The following is a 26218-nucleotide window of genomic DNA, read 5'->3' on the forward strand; positions in this document are numbered from 1 at the left end:
CCCAAAGGCTAGTGGTTTGAATCCACCAACTGTTCTACAGGAGAAGGATGGGCAGTCTCCTCCTGTGTGATTTACTGCCTCTGAAAACCCTCTGGAGAGTCAGCTAAGAGTCAGTTCTGACGCAATGGCAGACAACAGACTCGAGAGTCAGTGATATGCTGGGAGTTTAGAGGGAAAGATGGGAAGCCCATGGCTTGGTGTCACGGTGTGCCGTTGAGTAGACTCTATCTGACAGAGCAAAACTGCTCCACAGGGTTTCCTAAGTTATAAACTCTATAGAAGCACATTGACAGGTCTTCTTTCCTGTTGAAAGACTGGTAGGTTTTGAACCACCGACCTTCCAAGTAGCAACTGAGCACCCAATCTTTATAATCTGTAAAAGATCAGATCTGTTGGCATGTCATGGTGCTAACCATTTCATCTCTCCCACAGCAAATGCTAGTTGAGGACTTCAGGGCACCTAGTCCACTGAGAAGTAACCAGCATCCCCACTTTGCTCCAGAGAAGTGGGGCAGAATCTATGGGTTTCTTGGATGAGAAAATATTAAGCAGGATTGTTATTGTTGTTACTTGCCTTTGAGTAGGATTCATTGCAACCGTATGAGCAATGGATCTGAACCTTTCCTATGCCATCCTCATGAACTCTGATATACTTGAGCCCATTGTAGCTATATGATTATGGCCAAGTCACTGGCCTTCATTGGCCAATGTGGCCCTCCCATATCCAGGCAAGCCGGCAGAGGGTTAGAGGAGATGGCCTTTCTGGTCCTGCTGTTCCAGAATGCTGTGATTCCTGGAAACCACCCAGAGGTGGATGAACAGAGCCACTTTCAGAACCAAAGTGGGAAGTGGCAAGTTTTATGTCACAGATGAGTCAGGGCAGAAGCAGAGCCTGGGCTAGGAGCCTGCTCCCTCCACTCTTGGCCCAGGACTCACTCACCTGAGCCACAGCACACTCTGAGAGAATCTTGGGGCCTTGTGAGGTCCCAGAATCAGACAGATGAGGGCCAGGGGCAGATCAAAACAGTCAGGGACTCCTAGCCTGTCACTGTCAACTGCCAAGACTGCACAGGCAAAAGCGGAAGGAGGTCATTTCTCTTCAACCAGTGTCCTCAGAGATGATGCGCCCACTTCCCCTTCTGAGCCTCTGCAGGCGGTACCACAGGCCAGACCAAATCCAAACCAGAATTAGAGAAAAGCAGACACTTCTTTGTGGAGTCTGAAGGAGGGGAAAAGACTCAGGGGGTAGGATGATTTCCAGATCAAATGGCGTATGAACCAATTCTGCCAGCGTGTTACTGTGGGGGTTCTGGATTAGACAAAAAGGGTCTTGATGCAGCGTGTGGACAGGCCAGCTTCGTTTTCACTTGAAGCAGGTAATAGAAGACAGCGGGGCTAGTGCCTAGAGTGTCACTAATTTCAGAGTGCAAAGCAGCACAGAGGCTTTATGGGATCGGGGGAAAGGCTGATGACATTTCCTAAGAAGTGGTCAAGCTGTGCTGCAGTGCTGGTGGTATGAGTACGTGCCCAATCTCGAGGCGTCTTCATACACTGGATGTTTGGTTTATCTCAAAAATGGTGGCTGTGAGAATTTTAGTATTATAATGTGCTTCTAGGGAGCTGCGGTGACGTAGCCACAGCAGGCTGTGATGCTAACTCAAATGTCGAGTGGCTCCTATATTTTGAAGCCACCGAGACTCTAAGGGGGAAAGATGGACAGTCTCTCATTGCCACTTACAGACTTAAAAACCCTACAGGGGGTCACCATGTGCTGGAACTGACTCAGCAGTGAACCTGAGGGTTTTATAAAATTGACTTCTACAACAATTCTTGATCATAATGGGCACTTGGATGCAGACTCAAACTTTTTTCAGAGGGAACCAGTTGGGACCAAATTTTAAGGGCTTTATTAGTTATTTGAACAAAGAAGAGTGGTCATTTTGGTGGTAGGTAGTTCTCATTCTTGAGGCAAACAGTAATCTTCCATTCTTAGCCTGCTGCTGTCTCTAGCCTGTTGCAAATGGGATCTCACAGAAGTATTGTTCTAGAACAAGGGAGGGGGATGGTTTTACCATAGTTATACCATATGATTATATCATAGATCATAAATAAAGCACTCGGTTCTCTTTCTCGGAATGTGAGGATATGGACACCAAAGCAAGGAGCGCAACTCTGTAGCACAGGGGACAGGAGGGTAAGAAGTATTCAGCAATGATGTGTTTACCAGGTTGTGGCAAGAAATCTGGAGGACAACTACCTGGCCAACTTATATGATGAGATCCATATTTATTCCCATTCCAAGAAAAGGTGACCAGACAGTGTGGAAATTATCGAACAATATCACTAATATCACACACAAGCAAAATTCTGCTGAAGATTATCCCGAAATGACTGACACCGTACAATGACAGAGAACTACCAGAAATACAAGCTGGGTTTAGAAGAGGCCATGGCACTAGAGACATTATCACCAATGTCAAATGGATTTTGGCTAAAAGCAGAGAGTGCCAGAGGAATGCCTATCTGTTTCATTGACTATGCAAAAGCCTTCAATTGTGTGGATCACAACAAATTGTGGCTAACCTTGAGGAAAATGGAAATCTCAAAACATTTGATTGTGCTTATGGGAAACCTATACTTGGACCAGGAAGCAGCTGTCAGAACAGAGCAAGGAAACGCTGCATGGTTCAAAATCAGGAAAGGTGTGCACCAGGGATGCAACCTGTCTTGATACTTTTTCAATCTATATGAAGAACACATCATTCGGGCTTTATGAGGATGAATGTGGTATGAGGAATGGAGGAAGACTCATCAACAACCTGCACTATGCAGATGACACAACCTTGCTTGCTGAAACTGAGAAAGATCTGAAGCACTTGCTATAGAAGGTCAAGGGCTGTAGTCTTCAATATAAATTGAAGCTCACCATCAAGAAAGCAAAGATTCTCGCCACTGGGCCAACTGGCAGCATCATGATAGATGGAGAAGAGACTGAGGTTGTTAACAACTACAGCTTGCTTGGCTCCACAATCAACACTCTTGGCAACAGAAGTTAGGAAACCAAAAGATGAATTGCATTGGAAAAATCTGTTGTCAGGGACCTCTCCAGAGTGCTGAAATGCAATGATGTCAGTCTATAGAGACTACGGTGTGCCTAATTCAGGCCATAGTCTTTGCCATTACTTGCTATGCATCAGAGAGCTGGACAGTATCGAAGGATAACAGAAGAACTGATGCCTTTGAGTTGTGGTGCTAGAGAAGAGTCTTGAACATACCGTGGATCACCAAGAAAACACCATCTTGTAGAGGGTGAAACTAAGTTTCTCCCTGGAGGGTAGAATTTTGAAGCTCTATCTCACATACTTTGGGCACGTGGCCAGAAAGGACCAATCCTTGGAAAAAGACATGATGCTCGTAAGGATGGAGGGATAGAGAGGGAGACCCCGGATGAGATGGATTAATACAGTAACGGGGGTGATAGGGGTAGGTGTGTAGGAATTAATGAGACTGGCTCAAGATAGGGCAGCCTTCAAAGCTGCTGCACACAGGGTTGCTATGGGTCGCAGGTGACTTGATGGCACATAACAACATTGACTCTAAAGCAGTACTTCTCAAAGTCTCTTTCTACTCAGTGTGGGGGCACAGGCATCACAACGGGGACTAGAGCTAAAATAGAAATATAGCTTCTCGGGCCCAGGCAGCCCTACAGAATTAGCATCTGCATTGTTAGGAGATCCTGGGATGATTCATAGGCATGTTGATGACAGCAAAGGACACATTCTTCTAGACTAGTGGGCCCAACTCAGGATGTACACTGGAATCACCTGGACAGATTTAAAAATGCACATGACTAGGTTTCATCCCTGAGATTCTGAAGTCACTGATTTGCAGTCCTGGCACAGAGGGTAATAAAGGCTCCCTAGTGACTTGAATGTAAGGTCCTCAGAGGGGAGAAACTCCTCTGGAGAAGAGATCCCTCAAAAAGGGGCCCCTCTGAGTACGTTCAAAGCCCTGCAGGGCTGTGATGGGGAAGAGGGGGCTGACTCCTCTGTGATCCTGGAGAGAAGAGCAAAGATTGGGAGGAGGAACATGCAGAGGGTGATTTACATGGGAACGAGAAAGGGCCTTCTCACAGGTAGACCCTATACAGGCTAGAATGGAGGATGGTCCAGCAGAGCTCACCGACTACTTGGAATGCAGCAGAAGGAGGGTTCCTTGTCAGAAATAGATGTTCAAGTTCACCTCAAGGTTCCTTCCCTTTTCTGCTTAAGGGCTGGGTGAGGTCATGGCCTGAGCTGCCATCAGCAGTGACCGACTCACCCTCCGGACCCCCTCTCCTGTGCAGGGACAGTGGCTTCTCCAGTCAGGATGTGGACACCTACGTGGAGATGAGGCCTGTCTCCACTTCATCTTCAAATGATTCCTTCTCTGAGCAAGGTAAGGAGGTGCCAGGGTCGAGGTGGGGGGCAGTGATGAGTGCCAGGGTCAGGGGAGAGCAGAGTTGTGGCAATGCCATCCTGAAGCCTTTTCCCTCCACAGACCTGGACAAGGAGGATGGGCGGCCCCTGGAGCTCAGAGACCTGCTCCACTTCTCAAGCCAGGTGGCCCAGGGCATGGCTTTCCTTGCTTCTAAGAATGTGAGTCTGGGCTTGTCCTTGGTCCCACGTGTGGTTAAGGTCCCTGCTGGTGGGAAGCTGAACCCAAGACCTCAACTGAGTAAAGGTGACAGGAGAGGGAAATATGTGAAGGGGGGCGGGGAAGGAAGCAAGTGACCACAGGGCAGCAATGGGATACAAAAGCCAGTGGAAAGGGGGTGTTCAGAGGCCCTTCAGGAGGGGTGGAGCCCCTACTAAGCAGCTGACAGTGACCCCATGCACATTTCCACGAACAGACTTTACCTATTACTCAGACACACATGGTCTCACGGGTTGTAAAGACCTTTATTAGCTCGGGAAGTCTGAGTCTCTGCTCAGGTTCCAGCAGCAATGAGCCAGCTCCTCGTACAGTAAACTGGGGATGGTAACTAACTTCCTGCAGTTCATAGGATACAAGATGACCAAGAGTCTGCAGAGCTGGACATTGACCATCACCCTCACAGTGCAGACTTGGGAAGCCCAGGCTTGACTATGGCTCTGCCACTATTATACGACTTTGCCCAACTATTCTCTGAGCCTTAGTTTCTATAAAAATATGCATAATCATAAAACTTTTAAAAAATCATTAAATCTTTTTGAGGATAAAACAAGGTTATGACACTTAGGGAAAAGCTTCAAGGGAGGAGGCTGGAAAGGCAGGCCCTGAGGAAGGCAGCTGCTCACAGCACACGGAGCTCACTGCTCTGGGCCAAAGTTACACTCTTAATTTGGTGCTTGTCCTGCTTCTTGGGGACAAAGGACCAGGAGGGTCTGGCAGCTCAGGTGATGGTTACAAAACATTGTCACAGATCTGGGTGTCTTGGTAGGAGCCCACAGTAAAGAGCTCAAATGTTCTCCTCTGAGGGGGACCCCAAGGCCTCCAGGCCCTCACCTAATCTGTCATGCTTCCCCCCAGTGCATCCACCGGGACGTGGCGGCCCGAAACGTGCTTCTGACCAGCGGGCATGTGGCCAAGATTGGGGACTTCGGGCTGGCTAGGGACATCATGAATGACTCCAACTACATTGTCAAGGGCAATGTAAGTGCTGGGAGTGGGAGTACTAAGCTGGGGAGGGCGGTGGGCCAGGCCCCAGTGTGACCAGGGCCTGCTGTGCCAGGCCCGCCTGCCCGTGAAGTGGATGGCTCCCGAGAGCATTTTCGACTGTGTGTACACGGTTCAGAGTGACGTCTGGTCCTACGGCATCCTTCTCTGGGAAATCTTCTCATTGGGTAAGTCGCTGGGTTCAACCCCGTGTACCTTGTGGGGCAGGATGCCAGTGAGCTTTGTGCTCAGGGCAGAGGAAGGGCTGAAGGGAGTGGGGGGACAGATAGGGGCTGAGAGTAGCAGCTCTGCCGTGAGAAGGGTGCCCCCTCTAGGGTGTTCCACATTTGCTTCTCTGCTTGTGCAGTTTCTGCTATCTAGAATGCAGACTCCCTCTTTGGGAATCCATTTGTTAGGTGCCATACATTTATTACTGTGACCCCCACGTTACAGAGCAGTACTTCCCTTCAGGGTTTCCTGGCCTGCAATCTTCATGGGAGCACCCTGCTAGGCTGTTCTTCCACGGAGCGGTGAGCTGGGTGGTGCAAACAGCCACACTGCCAGTCACCAGGCAGGCACTTAGCCACTATGTCCCCAAAGCTCTCTAGTTGTAACGATAGTTAATACTGCACTAGGTGAAGGCTCTCATCTGTCTATAAACACGAGCCCTTTGCACAGTGAACTCCTGGAATTCTAGCATCATTATAGGTACCCCCAGCACCTCAACTTTACAGATGTCTGAGTGGAGGGAGGTGACGGGGAGGCTCCAAGGCATGGCCTCTGATGTCATCTTGGCCTTTGCAGGGCTGAACCCTTACCCTGGCATCCTGGTGAACAGCAAGTTCTATAAACTGGTGAAGGATGGCTACCAAATGGCCCAGCCTGCGTTTGCTCCCAAGAAGATGTGAGTGAAGGGATCCTGGGGAGGGAGGGCAACCGCCCAGATGTCGCATTGCCAAGGCAGGTAGATGGGAAAGAATGGGTTTTCTCCTCTAAAAAGTTCTGAGGTCCAGCTTTATCTCCCCTACAAGACTCTAAAACAAGGCAGGGTTTCTTCTAGTTTCCTGTATATCCTAGGAGAGGAAGAACTGCTCTTGGCAGAATTTTAACAGAGGTGAAAATGGAAAGAAAAACATGACCTTTAACTCCGACTGGTAAGGTGCCACCACCTGTCTGTCAGTGTGCTGTACTGTGGTGGCTTTTGTGTTGCTATGATGTTGGAAGCTATGTCACTGGTATCTCAATGCCAGCAGGAACAACCAAGGTGAATCTGTTTTCACAGAGCTTCAAAGCAAAGATTAGGATGTAAGGCTGGCCAGATACTTCTGAAATAGAAAGCACTGAATAGCAGCAGAACACTGTTTAAGTGTGCCAAGATGAGCCCCTCGGGATGGGAGGTACTAAAAATGTGACTGTGGAAGAGCTGCCTCCTCAAAGTAGAATCTACCGTAATGACATGGACAAAAAGAAAGCATATACTCAATGAAGAACCTTCATATGTTCATGTGGCAAGATAGCGGCAAACGTGGATTACCAATCAGAACAGGGAATGTACTAAACAGGAACCTACGAAAATTAGAAGCTGTCAAAAATGAGATGGCCCGCATAGAGATCAATATCCTAAGCACTGGTAAGCGGATGTGGCTTGGTGCTGGCCATTCTGAATCAGACAATCATCATCTACTTTGTCGGGATTGACAAACTGAAGAGGAATGGTGTCATGTACACAGTAAAAAACATTTCAAGATATATCCTGAAGTATACAATGCTATCATATATATTATCACATAGGATTATAGCTTGTTATTCCAATTATTCAAATATATTCACCAATCACTAAAGTCAAAGTTGAACTGAGAATTTCTATCAACGTCAGCAGTCTGAAATGACTGAACATGCAATCAAGATGCATGAAAATTAACTGATGATAGCAATGCAAGAGATAAAAGGTAGTAGTTGGAAACTATGGCTGTGGTGAGAGATTGAGGATGGAGATCGAATGACAGAATTTTGTGCAGTGACTTACTCACTGTTAATACTTTGGACTGTACCTGTCAAAGAGACAGTGGAGCAAGGGGCTCAAGGTCAGCAGTCAAAATCCGGCTGGAGCACAGATCATCAATTACTCTTAATCTAAGGTCAAACTGGAGCTGAAGAAAATGAGAATGAGTGCAAAAGGAGAAAATGAGAATGATAGTCAAAACAGGACCTTGAGCTTACCCCAGGTGAATTAAAAAAATAATCTCAAGAACAGATTTGATGCACTGAACACAAAGGACTGGACACGAGTTGTAGGATGGCATCAAGGACATTGTCCATGGAAAAAGCAGAAGGTTATTACAGAGAGAGGAAAAAAGAGACTAAACTGGATATCAGATGAGACTCTGAAACTTGCTCATGACTGTAAAGAAGCTAATCAAGAAGGAAGAAATGATGAACAGATGATGAGAAACCTGAGAAGATAAAGCAACACAAGAAATATGTAAAGACCAAGTTAGAAGACCCAAAAGGAAAAACATACAGCGCATTTCTTAAGCTGAAAGAACTAAAGAACAAATTCAAGCCTTGAGTGGCAATAATGAAGAGATTCTAACTGACTGATGGAAAAACTAGCCAAAGAAGATGGAAGGAATATAGTCATTGTACAAAAAAGAACTGGGTGATGCTGAACCTTTTAAGGAAGCAGATATGATAAGGAACCAACAGTATGGAAAGAAATAATACAAGCTGCACTGAACACACTGTAAACAGTAAGGCCTCCAGAATTGATGAAACACCACTAGAAGTGTTTCAGCAAACAGATACAGCTCTGGACATGCTCACTAGTGTATGACAGGAAGTATGTAAAACAGCTACTTGGCCAACAGACTGAAAAAGTTCCTTTATGGTCATTCAAAAAAAAAAAAGATCAGAGTACAAAAATCACTGAGCAGTATCATTAATATCACAAGTAAGTAACATCTTGCTGAATATTATTGAAAAGTGGCTGAAACACTACTGGTTAAAGCGGGAGTGGAGGGAAGGGGAAAAAAGTGCAGAAAGGGAATACTGATAGGGGTTTGTTTAGACATAACAAGTTAATTGCATCAATTAACAGTAATTATTGCCTATGAATGATTGAAAAAATTGACATTTGCAAACTTCCAAATAACACAGATTCTTAAAAAGAAATTGATTTTTTGTGTGTGACAAAATGTGACTGGAGCAAACTGGTGAAAATTCAAGCTGGATTCTGAAGCTGCCACAGAACAAGAAACATCATTGCTGAGGTCATATGGATCTTAGCTGGAAGCAAAAAATCCAAGATGTTTATTTGTGTTTTGACTATGCAAGGCATTGGACTTGTGTGGACCATAATAAATTATGGGTAACACTCAGAAGAATGGGAATTTTAGAACACTTAATTGTGCTAAGCTAAAACCTATACAAACCCACAGCTGATTGTTGTGGAAAACAAAAGAGGTGAACCAGAAGATTTCAAGCCCAGTTTGAGAAGACAAAGTAATATAATGGAATGTGCAGAGCTGGAATTGGAGAATAAATAAGGGAAGAACTCACTTTGCGTTTCTTAAACTGAGAGTTGAAAACAAATTTAAGCCTGAAGTTGCAATACTGAGTGATGCTACGGGCAATATATTGAATGACTCAGAAAGCACCAAAAGATGATGGAGGGAATACACAGAATCATGGAACCAAAACAAACTGGTTGACACTGAAAAATTTCAGCAAGTACCATATTAGCAGAAGCCAATGGTAGAGGAGGAGGAAGTAGAAGCTGCACTGAAGGCATTGGCAAAAAAATAAATAAGGCCCTAGGAAACGATGGGATACCAATTGACTTGTTTTACTTAACAAATGCAGTCCTGGATGTGTCATGAGTCTATGCTAAGAAATTTGAAGGACAGCTGTCTGACAACGGATTGGAAGATGTCTGTCTCTGTTCCCATTCCCAAGAAAAACTATTCAAAAGAATGTGGAAACTACCAAACAATATTATTAATATTGCATGCAAGCAAAATCCTGAAGATCATTTAAGAACGGCTAGAACAGTATATAGACAGGGAACTGTCAGAAGTTCAAGTAGGATTTAGAAGAGGCTGCAGCATAAGAGATATCACTGCTGAGTCAGATGGATCCTGGTTGAAAATAAAGAATATAGGAAGAATGTTTGTTTATGTCTATTGACTATGAAAAGGCATTTGACTGTGGATCTTAACAAATTACGGCTAACTTTGAGAAGAATGGGGATCCCAGAGCACATATTTGTGCTTTTGCGAAACCTATACCTAGACCAGGAGGCTGTTGTGTAAAGAGAGCAAGGGAACACTATATGGTTTAAAATTAACAAGGGAATCTGTCAGCGTTGTTATTCTCTCGCCATACCTATTCAATCTGTATGCTGAGCAAATTATTCGAGAAGCCGGACTCTATAAAGAGGGATATGGCATCAGGGTCACAGGGAGACTCATCAGTAACCTGTGTTATGCAGTTGACACAATCTTGCTTGCAGTGAGGACTTGAAGCAATTGCTGCTGAGTATCAAAGTCGAGGACGACTCATAGCTACCCTATGAACAAAAGATGTGAAGCCTTTCTGTAACTGTAATCGTTTCTCAGAGTACATAGTTTCCAGAGGCATGCTGTTTAGGAAGTAGATGCCACTCCTGCTTCCAAACCTGTCTTAAACTGCAAACTCCAAAAAAAAAAAAAAATTATGTTCTAGCAAAAAAAAAACAAAAAACTGCAAACTCCACCAAACACTGTCCACCATGGGTAATAGTTATGCCATTTGACACCCCAATGGCACAAGTTTCAGCATCACAGAAACCCCAGGTTACTTCAGTAAAGCATACTGACAGAAGAGTGCTGTACCACTTAGGAGAATACAGCCTTAAATATATATTGCCTCTCAACGACAGGAAAACATGAATTCTCTCTCTCAACACTGGACCGACAGGCAACATCATGAGAGATGAAGACTGAAATTGTCAACAACTTTACCTTGCTTGGATCCACAATTAACACCCCGATACCAGTAGTCAGGACATCAGGAGACATATTGTGCTGGGGAAAGTGTGTAGTTAGGGATCTCTTCAAATTATTGAGGAGTAATGATGTTAGTTTGAGGACTAAGGTGTGTCTGATTCAGGCCATTGCCTTTCCAATCACTTGCTATGCATCTGAGAGCTGAACAATGAATAGAGAGGACAGAAGAATTGATACCTTTGAGCTATAGTGGTGGAGAAGAGCACGGAACATTCCATGGATGGCCAAAAGAACAAATGTGTCTTGGAGAGGGTGCAGCCAGAGTGCTCTTTGGAGGCAGAGATGAGGAGGCATACTCATCATCACACATTCTGCGGACATGGTGCTAGAAGGGGCTATTCCTTGGATGGAAACGTGATGTTCGTAAAGGCAGAGGTTTGGCGAAGGAGAGGAAGACCCTTGACAAGGTGGATCGACACAGTCACTGCCATGTTGTGTAATGAAGTGTGAGTATGGCACAGGCTAGGACAGGGTTCAGATCTGTTGTAGTCTTGTAGGGTCGTTGTAAGTTGTACTTGACTCGGATCACTACTTAACGGTACCAAACAAAACCTACATATTGACCAAGAAGCAGTTATTACAAGTAGATGCCACAGTTTGAAATCGGAAAAGGTATGCATCAGAGTTGTATTCTTTTCTCTACTATTCAAGGGAGCTCTGGTGTTTTATTGGGAAGGAATTGTGCTGTCAACCCACAGGCACACGGTTTGAATCCACCAGCTGCTTTGTGGGAGGTTGGGCAATCTCTTCCCATGCCAGTTGTTGTTGCTGTGTACTCTAAAGTTAGGGCGGATTCATAGTTGACCCTCCAGCTAGTTTTCAGAGGCAGTCAATCACATGTGAGGAGACTGCCCATTCTTCACAGAGCAGCTAGTAGATGCAAATCATGTACCTTTACGGTTGCACTGCAACTTCTTACCACTTGTCCACCAAAATGGCTTCTGAAAACTGTAAGCTATGGGTCAGCTCTGACGTGACAGTACTGACATTCAATCTTTATCCTCAACAATCTGAGAAGCTGCACTTTATTTAGAAGAATCTGGCCTCAAGATTAGAGGAAGACTAATCAACCACATGCACTGTGCAGATGACACACTCTTGCTTCCACAAAGACAACTTGAAATACTGAGTTAAGATCAAAGATCAGAGCCCTCAATATAGATTACATCTCAATATCATTAAAGAACCTCACAAATGAACCAAATATGCAACATCATAATTGATAAGTTATCATTATTTAATTTCTCTTGGATCTGCCATCAATACCCACTGCAGCAGCAGCCAAGAAATCAAAGATGTGCTGCACTGGGCATATCAAGGACCTCTTCAAAGTGTAAGAACATCATGATTGGAAGGGTTGTCAGTGTAAAAGAGGAAACTCTCAAGGAGACCGATTTACTGTACAGCAGTACTACAGTGATTGTAGCAATAGGTCAGATGTGAGGCTGCCCCAAGACAGGACAGGGTTCAGAGCCATTGTTCATAGGATTGTTGTGTCCTAGTCCACCTGAAGACCCAGAACAACATGGTGATTCAGAGGCAGGCTCATCTCTTCATCCCTTGGCCTGAGCAAGTCAGGAACCCTCCTCACAGCCTCTGCACTGACCAGTGGCCAACAGTCCACCCCGTGAAACCATAGGTCAGACACAACCACTCCTGTCTCTGCTCAGCCTTCTTTCTGTGGTGGATCCACCCACCTAGCCAGCTAACCAGCCTAAGCCTCTGCCTTTCTGCAGCAAGTCCCTCAAATCAACCTGCAAGCTTAGATTCTTCTTTGAACCTGCACAAGATACTTACTACCTGAGCTTTCTTCTCTCATTTGCCAAGGAGTGATGAAATGAGGAACTGCGATTAAATGAAGGAACGATGTGCAAGTCTTAGCACAGGATTCATGCTAAGTTCACTTCGGACTGAGTCCGCAGGCCTCTGCTGGGTGGGGTTCCATTGGGAGCAGATGGATATATTACCAAACCTTGGGGAACCTCACATGCATTCTGTCCTGTTTCCAGATACAGCATCATGCAGGCCTGCTGGGACCTGGAGCCCACTCGAAGACCCACTTTCCAGCAGATCTACTCCCTCCTTCAGGAGCAGGCCAAAGCAGACGGAAAAGAGCGGGTGAGTGGGGTAGGCCCTGTGCAGGGGTTGCTACAGTAAGCTGGGCTGGGTTTGAGGAATAAGGCCTGAGTGTCTCCTGGCTCTTCTCATCCTCAGGACTATGCCAACTTGCCCAGCAGCAGCAGTGGCGGCAGCAGCAGCAGTGAGCCAGAGGAGGAGAGCTCAAGCGAGCACCTGGCCTGTTGTGAGCAAGGGGACAGCGCCCAGCCGCTGCTGCAGCCCAACAACTATCAGTTCTGCTGAGACAGTGCTGACATCTTCCTTCTAAGCTTCAACTCCTCCATGCCTGGGCAACATGGGGAGAACACACAAACTCTGCCTGTGGTTATGTCATTCAACAGCCTGCCCAGTTCTGAAACTGAGTAATGTGGACCACTCACAACTGGTCAGAGGACCCCATTTCCAGAGCCTGGGCCATCACTGCCAGTAGGTGGCTGGGGGCTGAGCCCTCATCCCCTCCTCAATGGTTCTCAAAGCTGTCAGCCTCGTGTTTGCTATGCCCACTGATAGAACCCTCAACTCACTATTCCAAGAATTCCCTTCCTCAACCCCTTTATGACTCAATTATTCTATGCCTAACAAGTCCCCAGGAGCTGCCCTGGTGTTGAGAAAACAAGGCCTTGCAGGGTTGCTTGGACTGGCAGAACAGAAGCTCCCTTGTCCGACCAGGTGGAACAGTAGGAGGGGGCATGGAAGTGGAAGTCAGCTTTGCTCCTTGGGACAGGTGACTCCGGCCAGTGGATTTAACCAACCATCTGTTCTGTCCTATAAAAACCTTTACCCTACTCCCACCCCACATAGATCTGGTACTGCTGTAATGAGCCACGTGGCAGCTAAAAAGTTAGGAGTTTCGCCCAGAACCTTGGCATTCTGGGCAGAAGAGCACAAGACCTCGGAGTGTGGCTGGCCACACCAAGCAAGAAGCATGCACTCCCCCAAGTGGACTCATCATCACTAACAGTCACGCTGCGGGACGTCTGTTGACATTAAACTAACAGCATTAACACAGTTGGCTCTCTGGTTTCTGTGCTGCCCCAGCCCCTCCTTCATGTGTGGTGATAAGCTCAGCACCTCTGTGGCAAAACCACACCTCTCTCCAGAAAAATGACAACGGAACTGACACGTGCTTCACCCAAACCTGATAATTTAATAAACTTTATTCTTGTTAGGGGAAGAGGGAGGGGGAAAAAAGCCACCTACTCCACTCCTCTTAATAAATTAAGTAACACATGGCCAATTCCCGTGCCCTAGCAAACCTTGGGCACTTGAGCCAGTCCCGCTGTTTCCTTGCGGCCCAGTCTGCTTCCCCTTCACAGAAGGGAATTTTTCCTACCGCTGCCAGGCTGTGTCATGACCATGGACCACATCCCCTCTGTGGTGAGAATCCATGGCCCAAGAGGATGTAGGAGGCAGCAGTAGCAGCCAGGGAAAGGAGGGAGGGAACGTTCTTCCTCACAGCTCAGGGCAGAGGAGTCCTGGAAGAGCTGTGGCTTTTCTCCCGCCACAGATTCCCCAGTGTGCCACTTACAAACTTCAGATAAATGCAACCCTCCCCTGGGGATAATCAGTGCTCAAAGGAACTCCTAGAGCTGATGAGGCTCACAAGACCCCAAATCAAAGGCAACAGACTAAGGAACACACATGGCTACAAGGGCTGGAAATGATTGCTCAGAGGAGGAAAGAGATGCCTTAGCAGCCTTCCCATCTAGTTCTAGAATCTCTGCCCTGCCCCTGGGGATGCCCCACTAGCCACCAGCCTTTCCCTCAGTCTTCTTCCTTCCTGCTGAACATACTCTATGCCCCAGGTGCTCTCAGGGCCAGTGAAGGGTTTCTTGGTGCTGCTCCTCACACCCTGTGGGATGACAGAGTGCAGGGCCAAGGAACCTGGGCTCCTCTTTGCTCAGGAAATGGAAGCTCTTTGGTCAGTCCTAGTAGCCAGAGGCCCTCCCCACAGGCAAACACTTCTGCCATTTTCCTGGATGATCTGCCTCAGGCAAGGCCCGCACTATGGCTTCAGAGAGATGGTGCAATCCCTGTACAGTAGACTAAGTGGCTTATTCTACCACTGCGGCAACCTCCTCTTCCTCACCCTCCTCCTCCGTCTCTGTCTTGATCTGAGCCACTCCCAGGCGGTAGAGTGTGTCCCGGATGACCACCTCACCAGGCTGGCAGCTCTGCACAATGTCGTGGATCTGCCGGTTGACAATCTCCCGGCTGGTGAGGAAGTCTATGAGGCGGTTGTAGAGGTAATAGTGGGTGGCATTGTCAAAGGCAACAGGCCGCTGGCGGATACTGTGTGGTTTGCTATCTGCCATGGAAGCCAGGATGTTGGTGTAGGGTGCCAGCTCGGGGCACAGGGTCAGGGAGTGGTGCTCTGCACTGGGGTCGCCAGGACTGGGCTGTGTGTCTGCATGGACAATGTGCCGTGTGGCCGTCTTGGTGACTGGGTGCTGGACAGAGTGCTCCGATTCCGTCATGTCCACGGTATAGTGCTGGTCCAAGAGCTCTGGGCAGGATACACTCTAGAAGAGAGAGGAGCAGCCACGTGAGTACAAAGGAATGACTGCACTATGGAGTCAGATGGCTGAGGTTTAAACCCTCAAGTGCCCTTTCTCTCTGCCTCCATTTACTCGTGTGAGAACAGACACAGGGACTACATCTACTCTCGGAACTGATGTTGGATTACTCGAGCCACTGCTGTTATTGCACCCAGGGGCTTAGGATGGGAGCCGCAGGAGGAATGGGGAGGAACTAGCTGAGACTAAGACCCCTTTTTGGAATCGGCAATAAAAGTTCACAGGGCCACCAAGCCCACAGAGTTAGCAAAAGTTACGTGACAACAGTGCTGTCTCCTCTCTGATAAGGCCAGAGAAGCCTTATCCTTACACAATAAACCCACGCAGATACCCTCCTGCTGGTAACAGTGTTAATGCCTCTGACATCAAAGGGCACAGCTGGCCTTGGAGGGCTGGCACCTTTTATTAAGAATTGCCTGGTACAATGTTTCAAGACACACAAGGGCTCTGCCATTAACTTGCTGTATAACAGTGCACACATTCCCCTCTATGGGCCTTGTTCTGAGCCTTCCAGTCAGAACTAACAGCCATCTTTCTCCTGCAGAGAAGCTGGGAACTCGAATTGCATCCCTTTGTGTTGACAGCACAATTCCTTACCCACTAGGCCACCAAAGCTCTATCTGGGCCTTAAGGTCCCCTTTTAATAAAACAAGGTTGGGCAAGGATCAGTGTTTTCTAAATCGTTATGTGTCTAGAATATAACAAACATGCCATGCAGTATAGTGATAGTCACATTGGTAAGTCCAACAGTGTACTCCAGGCCTAGCTGGGCATTTAATAAGTCAATGTACACATGATTCTCAAAGTTAGAAATTTCTAGGTTTATTTGTTTATTCCAAGACACCAACATTTAGATTATCCTGACTAGTATATGCCATACTGTGGTCTCCCTCACTGGAGTAAATGCTAGTTCCAGAACAAGACAAAATATTAGTGCAGCTACAGGATGCTGGGGATGCCTTCTTGCATTATGAGAGGGTGAAATATGGTTGGCCCGAGGGATTGTTCCAGTTCCTTAAGGCAGACTCACCACAGGTGGCTCCATGGGGCTGGAAAAACAGCCCTGGTTCCTTCCCCACATCTGGTTGGTCAGCTCTGGATAGCAGAGGTCAGCACACAAGGCCACAGGGCTGGCCATATCTACCACGTAGACAGGGGGCCAATGGCGGGAAGAAGCAAGCAGATCTACATGGTCACGGGCACTCTCGCCTCGAACAAGGTACTTAGAACCACAGACAACCTAGGGTGGGAGAGACAGAACAACACACAAGGTAAGCAGATCTGCAGACAGTCTGCTCCTGCCATCCCCCAGGAAGGCCAGCAATGAGGTTTCACGACCATGACCAACAAGCCGGAGCCTACGGCATTCTTGCTCCCTTCCTACTTGTGTCACTAAACAAAACAAACGAAGCCACTTTACCCTCCCACAAGAGAAGTCAGGAATGCTCTGTACGCAGAAGGCAGAGAGGCTATGTCAAGAGGGCATCTATTCCAAATATTCCCAACAATCTAACAAATCACTGTCTAGTTCAGTGGTTCCCAATTATGGCTACAAAATAACTGAAGAGCTATTTTAAAATGTAAATTCTTTATCCCAAACCTAAGGATATGCTAGCAGCAGTGTTGTGGAGCTTTTTTGTTCAGTGTCATAGAGTTGAGTACAACTCACAGCAACCCTATGCAAAAAAGATCTGAACTCTGTTCTATCCTGCACTATCCACATACTTCCTGACACACAAGAGCCCATCACAGCAGTCACTGTGTCAATCTACCTGGTCAAGGGTCTTCCTCTCCTTTGCCGACCTTCCACCCTTTCTAGCATCATTCTTGCCTCCAAAGAGCGCCCCAGATGCACTCTCTCCAAGTTCTCCTGGCCGTTTAAAGGATGGTCGGTGCTCTTCTCCGACACCACAGCTCAAAGGCATCAACTCTTATTCTGTCATCCTTATTCACTGTCCTGCTCTCAGATGCACAGTAAGTGATCAGAAAGACTATGGCCTAAATCAGACACACTTTAGTCTTCAAACTGACATCATTACTCCTCAATAATTTGAAGAGGTCTTTAACTGCAGATTTTCCCAGTGCAGTGCATCTTTTTATTTCCTGAAGCTGCTGACAGTCTCAATCTCTTCTCCTTCCATCATGATATTATTACCTATTGGTCCAGTGGTAAGAACCTTTGTTTTCTTGACACTGAGATGCAATCCATACCATAGGCTAATTCCTTGATGTTCTGCAAAAAGTGATTCAAGTCCTCCTCAGCTTAAGCAAGCAAGGTTGGGTCATCTGCATAATGTAGGCATCAAAAAAAGATGGAGGGAATACATACACAGAATCACTGTACCAGAAAGAATTGACACTGAAAAATTTCAGAAAGTGTCATATAAACTAGAGCCCACGGTAATGAAGGAGGAAGCAGAAGCTGCATTGAAGACAATGGCAAAAGAGAGACCCCCAATCAATGGGATATCAATTGACTTGGATGCTCCGGATGCGCTCACCAGTCTATGGTGAGAAATTTGGAGGACAGCTGCCTGGCCAATGGATTACAAGAGGTCCTTATTTGTCCCAATTCCTAAGAAAGGAGTAGAGCATTAGCACCTGTGTTTTAAACCAGCCTATCAGACCCTGAGATGCTTCCAGATGGGAGCGCAAGATGGCACCAGTCAATGTACCCAGCAGGTCACCCAGGTACCTTAAGACAGCTGGGGAGCTCTGCACACACAGGGATTCTGCTCACCTCCAGCTCTCCCTGAAATCTAAACTGTTACAACCCTGTGAGTCACACATGAACACACCCTCTGAGTGGACTCTGGCCTGCACAGGGTAGAGGCAGCATCAATCATCTCCCCAGACACAGGCTTCTGTTAAAGAAGTTAATCACCTGATTCCATTTTGAGCAGCTGGGCGGACCTGCTGGCTCCCTCACCTCAGGAGGGCTTTGCGTGGCCAGCCTCTCTCTAGTCTGCTCCTGCTCAGCAGGCTTTATGTTTCCACCACGATCTGCTGGCGACTGAGCACACACTCGTCTACAAGCAGGTGGAGCTCCCGGCACCCAAAGCAGACCTGTCTTCACTCCCATTCTCCTCAGACGTTCCAGTAATTCTCTTAGCACTCGCAGAAAACCCAAAGCCCTCCTTGGGCCTACAGGGCATGATGGGATTTGGTCCCTGTTGGTTTTTCCAACATTCTTCCACTTGTTTCATTGTACCTTCCCTCCTCAGTGATAAATGCTATGCTTAGTACCATGAAGTAGATGCGACTCATATGACCCTATGAACAAGAGATCAAAATCTTGCCCTATCCTGCCCCAACCTCATGGTTTACAGTAAGTCCACTGTGACAGACACTGTGCCAATTCATCTTGAGGGTTTTCTACTCATTTGCTGACCTTTTCTAGGATGATGTCCTTTTCCAAGGACTGGCCCCCTTGATAATATGCTCAAAATATCTGAGATCAAGTTTCACCATGCTAGGTTCTAAGGAGCACTAGGTTCCACTTCCTCCAGGGCAGATTTGTTTGTTCTTATGGCAATTCATGGAATATTCAATATTCTTCACGAATGCCACAATTCAAAGGCATTGATTCTTCTTTGGTCTGCCTAATTCACTGTCCAATTTTCAGAAGCACTGAAAAGATCATGGCTAGGATCAGACCCACCATAGTTTTATACCAACATCCCTGGTCTTTTGCACTTTGGCGAGGTCCTTGATGACAGATTTTCCCAATACCATATGTCTTTTGATTTCTTGACTGCTTCTATCATATGTGCTGATTGTGAATCCCTTCAAAATGAAGTCACTGACAACCATGACGTTGCCTACTGGGTCCAGCAGTATGGATTTCTGTCTTCTTGATGTTGAGATTGAATTCATTTGAAAGCTATAGTCTTTGATCTTTGTAGTAAGTGCTTCAAATAATCTTCCCTTTCTGCAAGCAAAATTGTGTCACCTGTATAATGTAGGTTGTTGTTGAGCCTCCCTCCAGTACTGATGCTATATTCTTCTTTGTAGAGTCCAGCTTTTCAAATGATTTGCTCAGCATATAGATTAAATAGGTACGGAGAAAGGTACAACCTTGGCACACATTTTTACTCATTTTACACTATGTTCTCCTGTTCTGTTCAGACATAGGTTTCACATGAGAACAATTATGTGTCTGGAATTCCCATTCTCCTCAATGTTACCCATAATTTATGATTCATACTGTCAAAATATCTTTCTGGTATTTTCTGCTTTCAATCAAAAACCCATCTAACATAAGCAATGATATTCCTCCTGCCATAGTTGCTTCTGAATCCAGCCTGAATTTTTGGCAGTTTTCTGTCAATAAACTGCAAGAGCCACTTTTGAATAATTTTAAGCAGTATTATACTTGCCTGTGATATTAATGATAATGGTCCAATAATTTTCATACTCTGTAGGATTACCTTTTCTTGGGATGTACAAATATACTGATCTTTTCCAGTTGGTTGGTCAGGTAACTGTCTCGCACATTTCTATGCATCAACTAAAGAGCACACCCAGGCTGCAACTTTTGTGAAAAACTTCAGTTGCTATTTTGTTAATTACTGGAGCCTTATTTTTTTACAATGCCTTCAATGCAGTTTGAGCTTCCTCTTTCATTGCCACTAGTTCTTGGTAATATGCTACTTACGATTCAGTGTCAACCAATTCTTTTCACTACAGCGACTGTGTATTCCTTCCATCATCTTGTAAGGCTCTGGCATCATTAAAAATTTTGTTCATACACAACAACATTCTATGTTACAGCATTTACTGTGATTATCCTGTTCTCTTGCATATCTCTCAGTGTCTTCACCAATTTTGGTCATATTGTGCTGACTTCCTCCATGATGCAAATTACTTTTCCCTTCACTAGAACTAGCATGTGTCTCATGGCATTGTTTACTACCTGTTGTGCATCAAATTGAAAGGTTGCCAGTTCAGATCCACTAACAGCTGCTCAAGACAAAGACGGCCAATCCCATCCAGTTGTGATTTACAGCCTCAGAAATCTAATGAAGGGTCATTATGAACTGAAACCAACTTGATGGCTGTGAATTTGAGGGAGTTTTTTTAATCTAGCAAGTGCTCTCCTTTCATTTCCCAGGTTACAATAAAAGAATGTTTCTTTTTGTGTACAAACCTATTCTTAAGTTTTTATAAAGGTGGTATCTTACAACAATAACAACAAAATTTTGTTCACAGAATTTGTCAGCATTACAACTCTAGACTTGAATTTATTCTTTCACCTTGAGAAGTGTTCTTCCCTTTTGTTTTTCTAACTCCAGGTCTTTGCACATTCTATACTAATACTTTGGTCTCTCTTCTCAAACTGCTCACTGAAATCTTCTGTTTTTCTCTCTACTTCAGTATTTTTTCCTTTTGTTTTGGCCTAAATTCTAGTAGAAGTTTTAGAGTCTCTTCTGATATCCAATTTAGTCTTTTCTTTCTTTCTCATCTTTGTAATGACCTTTTGCTTTTGGTAGTGATTACACAACCTTGCTTCTGGTAATTTCTTCCCTGACTCAGCACTATGGCCCTGTCCTATCCAAGTCTCAATCTTGTCTGACTCCCTTAGAGAACAGCTCCTCCTCTGTTATTTTTTACTTGGGCCCTTGTCTAGTTTTTCAAAGCTACTGTCACAAGTTGGATGACTGTTTCTTCACCAAAATGAGTGAAATGACACTGGAGACTGACTGGCTGAATTCTCCTCTTCCATGGAGGAAACTTGGGATTGAGTCCCAGTTCATTAACCTCATCCACAACATATAAAGGTTACTAAAGAGATATCAACAGAACTTCTGGGGTAACAGACTACAAGTTAAACGGTAAGAGAAAATATAGACACTGACATGCTGGAAGAAAGGTCTCTGGAGCAGCGCTGGTTCTTGGGAGGCCTTTAATTCTCGAGTATTCTTAGAAACAAACAAAAGACAAACGTAACAAAGCCCTTCTTTTTCTTAAGGTAATCTCACATGTATCTATTACAGTGGTTCTCAATCAGGGGAGTCTGTTCCCCACTTGGAATGTCTGGAGACAATTTTCATTATCATAGCTGGGAAGAAGGGGCCATGCTATCTAATGCATTAGAGGCTAGGCATGCTGATAAATAGCCCATAATGTATAGACCAAACCCCATGAAAAAGTATGACTCAAAATGTTTATAGTGCTGATGCCGAGAATCCTTGCTACTACAAAAAAAACTAATCTCTCTCATTCCCTTTCTCCCTTATAGGTTATGTTCATTTTGCCTTCCAAGTGACTGGAGAGTACACAAAGTCTTTCATAGCTACCTCTGTTCTCAGTACAACAGGTAAAACACACATGAATAGAACTCAAATCTCTCTTCTGCTACCCTCTTACCTGATGGGGGCACACTTTGTAGATTTTACCCCCTGTGAGATGAGGTGGGGGCTGTCTAGCTCTGGCTCCATTCTGTACAGATTCATAGAGGGCCAACAAGGAGAAACAAAGCTGGTCCTGGACAGAAGGACAGATACAAGGCAGGGATGAATGCTAAGAGATTAGGATAGTGAATTCAACTGCTCATTTTAAAACTCAAAGAACAAACAGTCAGGGCCATAGGCAGCCCTGCAGCCTCCTCTTGGCATAAGAGACCCGTAGTCCTGGGCCCTTGTTTCTTTTTATAGACCATACCTGGAAAAGGAGCTGAGAGGAACTAACATTTTAATCTGAACTTGAAGCAAGCATAAAATCTTCAAAAGACCAAAGGCATGGAGGACAATAAGTAACAGAAGAATAAAACACACTCTATGTAGGTCAGTTTAACTCAACTCATAGCTGGCCGGTTTTCAGAGGCAATGAAAGGCATGGAAGAAGAATGCCCATTTCTTTCTCATGCAGAGCAGTTGATGGATATAAGCCTTTGGGTTGGAAGCACAACTCCTTACCCACTAGGCTACTATTGTTGTTGTTGATTGCAGTCGAGTCCAGCACAACTCATAGCAACTCTATGGACAAAAGACCTAATGCCTTTCCGTAACTATCACTGGTTCTCCAAGTTCAGAGAGTTTCCAGAGGCATGTGGTTTAGGAAGTGGATGCCACTTCTGCTTCCAAACCTATTTTACAACTGGGAGCTCCACCAAACACTGTCCACAATGGGAGAAAATTATGGCATTTGACACCCCAGTGGCACAATGCTGAACATCACAGCAAACCCAGATTACTTCATACACCACATTAACAAAGAGTGATGCATAAAGTGAAAGGCTGTTCCTCCAGATATAACAGCACTAGTCTCATTTAGCAATGATTAAATGTTGAGCTGAATACGACTCAGAGTAAACTTTGCATAAAAGACCTGAACTCTGTTCTATACCTAACATCATTTCTGTACATTTATAGAGTTTAGAAAGTTTATAGTTTCCAGAGGCCTCTAGTTTAGGAAGTGAATGCCACTCCTGCTTCCCAGAATCAAATAATCTGGAAGCTCATCCAAACACTGTACGTAATGGGTAACCATTATCGTATTTTACACGACTATGGAACAGTGTTCAGCATCACAGCAACTCCAAGTTGTTCAGTACAGCAAATAAACGTCTGCTGTGTCATTTAAAGCTATACTCTCTAGTAGACCTCCACCCTTGGTCAAAGGCTCAAGGGACACCTGCTTTTATGTTTAACACACATCAAACACGACCCAAAAAAACTTCCCTTACGTGACCGACGTAACTGTCATCAAGATGCTAGATGGCAGCCAACTCCCAGAGTGGAGGCTCCACTCGCAGGCACTCTTCATCATTTTTCCAAAGCTTACATCTTAATGGGAGCAGAAGGTCTCTATTTATCCCCTAAAGTGGCTCACAGGTCAACACGTAACTCACTGCACCACTAGGGCTACGTGTACAATAGCACCCCATTTTCTAAGCACTTGGGATTGGTCTTACCACTGTAAAGTGAATGTCTCGCAATAGCCAGATGTGATATTTTTGACAATTTCCACACTGCAAAAATATGTGGTAATATCAACTTCACAAATGAGGAGACTAAGACCACAGTTAAAGTACCTTACCCTAGGGCATGCATAGTAAGCAGGAGGGGCAGGATTCCTGATCTCCGAGTTTCAAGGTCCGTTAGCTTGAACAGCAGGGAAAGGCCTCATATGCACATTATCATATTAGCAGTACCCTTCATCCACCACAAGTGACCAGTCACAGGTATTCCTATGCCTGACCAGAAGAGGTGACCAGCCAGTCTGCCTGCACAGCTCTTACTGCCTTTGCTGCACCTGACACTCACCTTGGAGTCTTCCGCTCCAAAGGGGATGCTGCACTGGCCCAGCAGATGCCGCAGCTCTTCCTCACTGTAGGAGCCAATCTGTTCAAGTTTACAGGTGCCCTCCTGGAGCAGCCTCACAAGGACACTGCCATTGCCTGCAAGAGACGACAGTGCTGAGAGAAGGGTGCTGCCACCAGCTAACAGAGATAGGAGAGAATTCATGAATGAGGATAAGCAGATCAGAGACTATGGGGAGAATTCATGTGTGAAGATAAGCAGAGCCAGGGGCTTGGCCTATGAAATAGCAAGAAGCAGAAGCAAGCTGTGCACTCATCATTTCTTCAGGTGCTGGGAGAAGTGGGATGAACAGCAGGTCTTCGACTTTCATAGGTATGTGAGATTTCACAGAATTAGCTTTGGGCCCCAGAACATTTGTAAGTGAGGTATCCAAGAGATACCTCAAGAAGAACTTCAGTACAGGGTCTGTTTTTAAACCCAAATTCCCTGATGCTTTTTGGAATCAAGAGCTCACATGTTTTGCCACAAGTGCAGCAGCATGAGGACCAGCATCCCCCACTCTGGAAATCCTCTCTACATGTTATGTGCTTAGTGTAGGGAATCAACCTACGAACAGTACTGGGAACTTGGAACTGCAAATAGGAGGTGGCACTTAGAACCACTGTTTCCGAAGTTGTAGGTCACAGAATATTAAGTACTTATGAAATCAACTTACCAGATCATAACCAGCAATCTTTAAACAAAACAAAATTGAAAACAAAATGTGTTGCACTTGCTAACAGTAAGCACAGTTTTGTGAACCCTGTGAAGTTAGACATATGTACATGTGCATGGTATCATTCTTTGCCATGATGCATATAACCCATTTCTTAATGAGTTACAGTAAAAACAAAAAAAAGAGGAAGAGGTTCATCACTGCAACTATATTATTAGCTCACTTAGCCTTCCTAACAGCCAAGGAGTTCAGGAACACTATAATGTATTCTTTGTACATAAAGCAACAGAGGCTCAAGACAGTGATGGGACAGCTGGGAACCAAAGTAAGTTGTCAGAAACCTGTGCTGTTACAAGCCAGTCCAGGATTTCGCCACACACAATCCAGATTACCCACCAGACTACCTGAGGGACCTATATATCTATTCCTTGCTCATCCTCCCACTTCTCACATACACACTTGCAATCACTGGGCCTGGGGCCTCCCTATCAGAATTGTTCTCTAGGTTTTCAATGGAGATTTCAATGTAGTCCTCACCAGGATGTGCACAGTGAGCTGTGTATCTACACACATAGAATATGGCAGGCAGCTCTTTGCAACTCTGTTCATGACTTTAACTTCTAGGAGATTTTGTTACCTGCTGTCATGGCCCTATAATTTTACACTGTTTATGCTGTCATGCCATAGACAATGTCCCAGGCTCCTGATGAGGCCCTTCCTTGATCCCAGTCACCCTCCAGGTGGTCTTACCAGGTGCTGGCTGCACATCCAGGTTTTTGTCTTTCTCCGTGTTGACGACCACAGCTCCTCTCATGAGTGGTGGGAAGAAGGGAGCAATAACAGAGGCATCAAACTTGGTGATAGGGATGCTGGCAGGGAACGCCACCTGCTCAATCACCTCAGTCTCCATTGTGGCCCAAAAGTCCTCCATGTTTACCTCACTAGAGCCCAGGAACTCAGGCCAGGTGAACTAAAGGACCAGGATAAAAAAAAAAACACAACATTTAATTTCCCTCAAAACCCCTCAATGGTTCATTTCACTACAAGGCATTACATCTTATATGCAGGGTGTGGCCTCCTGCAGCCTCTCCCCTCACTACCACACCAGCCTCCAAGCCCTGCTTCTGCTGCACCCTCTGCCTGGGACTTTACAACCTGAACTACACAGGCTTCTGATCTCTCTCAAGTGCCATATTATCAGAGAAGCTTTCCCTAACTAATCCACATATAAGGGTTCCCTGTTCCAACACAGCTCTTTCCCTACCTTCTGTAGACTTATCACTCACTACCTGGCATTCATTTAAGTCTTACCTCCCCCGAACTAGACTGTGAGCTTCATGAGAGAGTAAATTATTTTTTTAAAAATCTGCTATCTGCAAGCACCTAAAAAGTTTATAAAGGTCACGCTCAGCAATTTTGCTGAATGAGTAAATGAATAAATAATGCTTTTAATGCTTCTGGCTTTCCCCAGATAAGAGTCTAGCACAGAGGGAGAGGAAAGCTACCTGTCCCACCCAGGACAGGACTGGTGCTCTTGCTGTGTGCCCTTCAGGACATCATGTAGGAAGGAAGGCAGCTGCCCAGGTGGGAAGACAGCTCTTCTGATGGTGTGCCCACAGAGGCCACTGGCACTCACCTCCACGCTCTTCAGTGCCAGCACATTTTCTTCACTCCGCTGGGCCATTTCCACTTTGGGGGCGACACCACAGATGCCACAAATCATGTCATTATAGTCTCGCACAGTGAGGCATTCAAAAGCCCAATAGCCATTGCACAGCAGCTCCTGTAGCTGGCTTAGCTCTTCTGAGGTCAGGGTCTTCTCTG

General features: G+C 45.6%; 2 protein-coding genes across 4 annotated transcripts in view; one reads left to right on the plus strand and one right to left on the minus strand.

Moving 5' to 3' along the window:
• The window catches only part of CSF1R (colony stimulating factor 1 receptor), a 50691-nt gene extending 37609 nt beyond the window's left edge, over positions 1 to 13082 (plus strand). For all 3 annotated transcript variants that reach the window (XM_006893698.1, XM_006893700.1, XM_006893699.1), the window contains 7 exons: positions 4346 to 4437; positions 4540 to 4637; positions 5551 to 5673; positions 5753 to 5864; positions 6481 to 6580; positions 12731 to 12839; positions 12936 to 13082. In XM_006893698.1, the coding sequence (XP_006893760.1) occupies positions 4346 to 4437; positions 4540 to 4637; positions 5551 to 5673; positions 5753 to 5864; positions 6481 to 6580; positions 12731 to 12839; positions 12936 to 13082 (781 nt within the window). The remainder of the gene's footprint in view (positions 1 to 4345; positions 4438 to 4539; positions 4638 to 5550; positions 5674 to 5752; positions 5865 to 6480; positions 6581 to 12730; positions 12840 to 12935) is intronic.
• An 886-nt stretch (positions 13083 to 13968) lies between these two features.
• HMGXB3 (HMG box domain containing 3) overlaps positions 13969 to 26218 on the minus strand; it is an 87278-nt gene continuing 75028 nt past the window's right edge. Inside the window, exons 15-20 of the mRNA XM_006893701.1 lie at positions 26031 to 26215; positions 25145 to 25364; positions 23683 to 23816; positions 21785 to 21901; positions 16446 to 16655; positions 13969 to 15361 (exon numbers count right to left, since the gene is read on the minus strand). Of these exons, the coding sequence (XP_006893763.1) occupies positions 14894 to 15361; positions 16446 to 16655; positions 21785 to 21901; positions 23683 to 23816; positions 25145 to 25364; positions 26031 to 26215 (1334 nt within the window). The 3' untranslated portion in view covers positions 13969 to 14893. The remainder of the gene's footprint in view (positions 15362 to 16445; positions 16656 to 21784; positions 21902 to 23682; positions 23817 to 25144; positions 25365 to 26030; positions 26216 to 26218) is intronic.

The sequence above is a fragment of the Elephantulus edwardii genome, unplaced genomic scaffold (genome assembly GCF_000299155.1).
Source record: "Elephantulus edwardii isolate Elephantulus edwardi_28Jun2011 unplaced genomic scaffold, EleEdw1.0 scaffold00130, whole genome shotgun sequence".
Classification (NCBI taxonomy): Eukaryota; Metazoa; Chordata; class Mammalia; order Macroscelidea; family Macroscelididae; genus Elephantulus; species Elephantulus edwardii.